This window comes from Etheostoma cragini, chromosome 12, assembly GCF_013103735.1.
Source record: "Etheostoma cragini isolate CJK2018 chromosome 12, CSU_Ecrag_1.0, whole genome shotgun sequence".
NCBI lineage: Eukaryota > Metazoa > Chordata > Actinopteri > Perciformes > Percidae > Etheostoma > Etheostoma cragini.
The window spans coordinates 2,209,003-2,214,002 of NC_048418.1; the positions used below are offsets into that span (position 1 = coordinate 2,209,003).

At 42.6% G+C, this 5,000-nt stretch overlaps 1 protein-coding gene across 1 annotated transcript in view; it reads right to left on the bottom strand.

Annotated features, from left to right (window-relative positions):
• Positions 1 to 193: 193 nt before the first annotated feature.
• The window catches only part of zmynd11 (zinc finger, MYND-type containing 11), a 28,390-nt gene continuing 23,583 nt past the window's right edge, over positions 194 to 5,000 (bottom strand). Inside the window, exons 11-13 of the mRNA XM_034887388.1 lie at positions 3,957 to 4,031; positions 1,739 to 2,047; positions 194 to 424 (exon numbers count right to left, since the gene is read on the bottom strand). Coding sequence (XP_034743279.1) covers positions 209 to 424; positions 1,739 to 2,047; positions 3,957 to 4,031 — 600 coding nt within the window. The 3' untranslated portion in view covers positions 194 to 208. The remainder of the gene's footprint in view (positions 425 to 1,738; positions 2,048 to 3,956; positions 4,032 to 5,000) is intronic.

Consider the following 5,000-nt stretch of genomic DNA (forward strand, 5'->3'; position numbering starts at 1 on the left):
ATTTCCCTATATCGCCCAGCGGTAATTCTTTGTCATGAACACCGTACCTCAGCACGCCGATAGACACACAACAGTACAGACATAACAGGATGACATGTAGAGGAATAACAGACAGATTGGCAGATTTATCTGGGTCTCTGGTTAAAAACTGGTGTTACAAACATGCAATCTACCATTTTTTCAGCTGAAACCCCGAGTAACAGACAGCTTATGTTGTTGTTTTTCTCCCAGAACTCACCCACTGCTTTTTCTTGGTCTGCGAGATGAGCTGTTTGTGTTGGCCCACCACCTTCTTCACCTCCTCCACCAGCTCCTCTTTACACTTCTCCTTCACCTGTTTACACTTCCGCTCCATCTCCGTCTGAGCTCCGGCCACCGCCTTGCTCACCGCCTGGCGCTTCTCCTCCTCCATCTCGGCGCGGAGCTGGGGGGACAGAGGCAGACCAGGAGTTTAAAACTGAGACTGTCTCACAGGGAAGGGCAGGGTATAGTTAAAAAAATATAGCAATACTGGTACCAACACTGTGACTTCGATACAGATTCCTAAATTATACTTTTTTGCAACATATCACACAAAATGCTCAGAGATTTCTCGTGCTCGTTGGAAGAAAATGACTCCTTTTTTAGGGGCGCCTTTTATTTTCAATTCAATATTCAGTTTGTTTAATAAAACAATGTTAGCAAGTGGCCGGTTAGCACAGTTGGTAGAGCAGGCGCACACACATATGTATAGAGGTTTACTCCTCGACACAGCGACAGCAGTTCCAACTCCAACCTGTGGCCCATTGCTAGTTTGGAAATCCAGACCCAAATCCGAAAGATTAGGGGTCTGGCATCGGGTAGTGAAAGTCGCCCATCTTGAGGGGTGGCACCAAGCGTGTATTTGGACAATTGGATAACACTACGACCAATCACAACAACACAGGGGTGACGTATCCAGAGCCCCATACGCGTCATCGGTTTAGCTTGCCTCCGGCCCCGCCTACATCAGATACACCGATGTGATTGGTCCAGCTCGGCTACAAGCGCATAGTTAATGAGCAGCATTACTCGATGCCAGAGGAACTTGCTGGGTTGAGAACTCTGGATTTACAGGGTACCCCTTTGCTGCATGTCATTCCCCCGCTCTTTCCTCTTTCATGTCTTCAGCTGTTCTAAATATTCCATAAACAACACAGACAGTCTGCCGCCTAACAACTCATCACACACACACACACACACACTCACACGAGCCCACATACACACATACACACCTCGTCCCTATCCCTACCCCCCTCCGAACTGACTGCCTCTGGGACCTTATTTTTTGTGTTTTTTCGGCCCCAGTCACCTCAAAAAATCCCTTCATGTAACACAATGAACCACATGTACTGTGCGTTGTCCTGTGCATCGTTGTGTTATTGTGTATTATTGTGTATTCTTATTTTTTCTCCTTCATTTGCTGCATCATCGGATGCTGGTAACTTTAATTTCCTTGCGGGAGTCATCCCAAAGGGATTAATAAAGCTAAGTCTAAAACAAATAATCTTTCAAAAGAATGTTGGAATTAATTTGCTTTCATGGTTTTGAAGGAAATTTCATCATGTCTGTTGCATATCTCATATCATTTCAGACGCTACTCCTTAAGTATTGAATTGGGTACTGAATTACGAGGCATTTTCTTGATATTTGACACTTTAGACCTCAGTCCTACTCACAGATACGGACCTTTCCCGATCACAAAACCCACAAAATGCACCTTCTCCAGAGCCTCTCGGACAACCCTCTCCGTCTCCCGCTTGTTGTCGGCCTTCATCATCTCCTTGACGTCGTTGAAGACCTTGGTGTACTTCTCGTGGCACATGTTCTGGCAGGCGCCGTCGCTGCTGGTCTGGGTGCCGCGGTGGAGCGTGCGCGGCGACCCGCCGCTGGCCTTCTTGGTCTGCGTGGACACCGACAGCTTCTCGGGCTGCTGGGGCGCCGAGGACACGGGGATCTCCTGGCTGGAGCTGACCGCCTCCATCTCGGGTTCCGGGTCCTGGTGAAGAGACGAGCAGTGAAGCACAGACTAAAAGTCAGATTTAAAAAAAAAAGAAGAAGAAAAAGAGGAGGAGACACGTTTTAGGTGTTATAGAAAAACTAATGCACAGAGTTTCTGCAAGCTTCACCAAGTTACATTTAAAGACCTCTTTAATATCTGTTGCACCTAGCTTAGAAACCTAGACGCACCCTAGCAGGAGTAAATGTAACTTTCAGCCAGAGTCAGTCTAGCAACTCTCCGTTGGCTTGCGAGCTGGAAAAACCAAACTCTAGTCAGGCCAATCACATCGTGTATTGAGTCGGTGGGCGGGGCTTAACATCCGGACGGCAGAGTTGCGACGGTTTGACGTGAATTCCCTGCTACTAGAAAACAAAAAAGATGGCTGCTGCTGATAGCCAACAGCGGGCTTTGAAGACTTGGAGTTAAGCTCTGAAGTTAGGGCTGGGCGGTATGGAGAAAATCAAATATCACAATATTTCTGATCAAATACCTCAATATCGATACTGTAGTGTTGACTATGAGTCCTTTCACAAAATATTTACACAATGAGATTTTTGATAAAAAATCATCAGTAATGTGGACATGATGACTAAGTGGGTAAAGGCTAATAATAGAACAGAAAATGACATAACTTTACTGTAATGCAGCCTTTAAAACCAGGAAAAAACAACACTTATGCCGTATCACGACATGAGACTAAACATTGTTTTAGATTTGGGATATCGTAATATCACGACACTGATATAATACCGATATATTGCCCAGCTCTGATTGAAGCCACCCACCGGATATAGCTAGACTGGAAACAAAACAACAGGCACGCCGCGTGCACACACACACACACACACACACACACACACACACACACACACACACGCCCCCCGTTTGGGCTCGCGAGCCAACCAAAGAGTAGTAATGTTACGTTTTGAGTGGATGGCGAGCGCGAGACGTCGAAACGGACCCCAATAAGATTCAGAGTGAAAAGTTTTACTTTTTAAAAGTTGCCAAATGTTCCACTGACGAGACCAACATGATCTGTGTGTTTTGTCGTTGTGAACCGAGCGATAACCGCAGCACGGCCAGTCTGAAATACCTGTTGAAATACCCCCGTCAATATATTTTATTAACCCTTTTATTGATGGACAGTTTGACATTGTGTGAGAGATTATTTGCTCCAGGTGATTAAGGTTAGGTGTGAAATCGAACACTAGTTTTCAATTTTAAAAAACACTTGGACGCCGACCCACTTATCCATGTTGAAAAGAGCATTAAAATGAGAAGAAATAAAGGGACAAAAAGAAATCAAGGGACATTTAGAACAGATAAAAATGTGCGATTAATTGCGAGTTAAATATGACATTAACGGAATTAATGCGATAAAATAATTGAATCGTTTAACGTCACTATGTAAAACAAATAGCGTGTCGCAACAGCAAAAAGGGAAAACATTAAAGACTTTTCTCAGGCCTATAAGGAAACTAAAAGCAAGACTTGAAGCCCTGCAGAAAGCCTGGATGTTAGACCTACGTTAGCTTCCTGAAAACAAAAACACATTCAGAAATTAACAGCCACTTCTGGTGACATATCACTTCCTGTGTAACTTCACCACCTTCCTGACGCAAAGACAATAAAGCTGATGTGCTAGATAGTAAACAGAAAACAACAATCACCTTTTTAGCATCATCGCAAACTTTTCCACGGTTGCCAAGATTTTAGCCCGTCTCATACTTGGTTTTTGAGTCCATTAACTATATCTTTTGATATATTAAAATGTTTTACGAGAACATGTGATAATGGTCTAGCTCTGAAATAAGCAGATAAGACACACTCTAAGCAAAGACGATACATTTGTCCAAACTACTGACATTTATATCATCCGTGAGGCACATTGTGATTTTTTACAGATTATTATGCGTGTGATGAGCGTCTAACTTACACTGGCTTCTTCTTTGGGTTTGACTATTTGAGTCCGACGGCTTTTCTTGGCCTTGGGCTCCAGGCTGCTTTTGAGCTGGAAGAAAGAAAGAAAGAAAAGAAGAACAAAAACTCATCACTTTTGCTCAAACTTTAACATTTTACCAATAGTTTTATTTTTGTGATAAAGGTCTCTTAAAAGTGTTCTTTTTTTCGCCTGGGACGCGTTCCTAGGTCCCAGTGTGTTGTTTGTAACTGTTCGTAAGTGGTAAATGTTAAAAAGAAATGTGATTTTTTCTTGTTCCAGTATATACCGAGAAGGCACGTATTAATGTGAAGCATTTAACTTAATAATTAGAAGGGAACCCGGACGATGCAAATGTTTAAAGAAAAAAATCATACTGTATATTGTGTCCTGGCTGAAATGGAAGAGAAAATACATGAAAGACAGTTCATGTTCCCAGACAATCTGAAGTGTAGAAGCATGTGTACGGCATTTTTATCAGCTGACATGTTGTGTATTTTCTCTTGATAATACAAGACAGGGGTGCTCAAATCAGAACAGGTGATGGCTCAGAAGAAGAAGAAGAAATGGGAACTAAAGTAAAGTAGTAGCAGGAAAAAACCTGTCAGCCTTATCAGTGCTTTGTTTAACAAAAGCTTTTAATTGTGTGTATTTTTGAAAGGAGGGTGTAGAGTGAAAAAAGTCTTTGACCACTTGAGAAGTTTTAGCTATAATCCTTCTGAGTGAAATCATTTTTTACAGAGCTACTTTAAAAAAAAAAAAAAAAAAAAAACACTGCCAACAATGTTAAAAAAACACCTGCCAAGATGTTGTACCAGCATTTTGCAGTTCAACCACCAGGTGGCAGTGTTCCCTGTATTTATCGACTCTTTCAGTTCATGCATTTTGGTTTAAGGCCGTTTGATGCTTATGCGGAGTCTCCACCCAGAGCTTTCGCCGTAGCCTACATAAGTGGCCTGGTGTTCATATATGCGTGCTAGTGTGTGCGTGTGAAGATAGCCCAAGATATGACATCACAATAAGCAAAAATATCAAAAATAT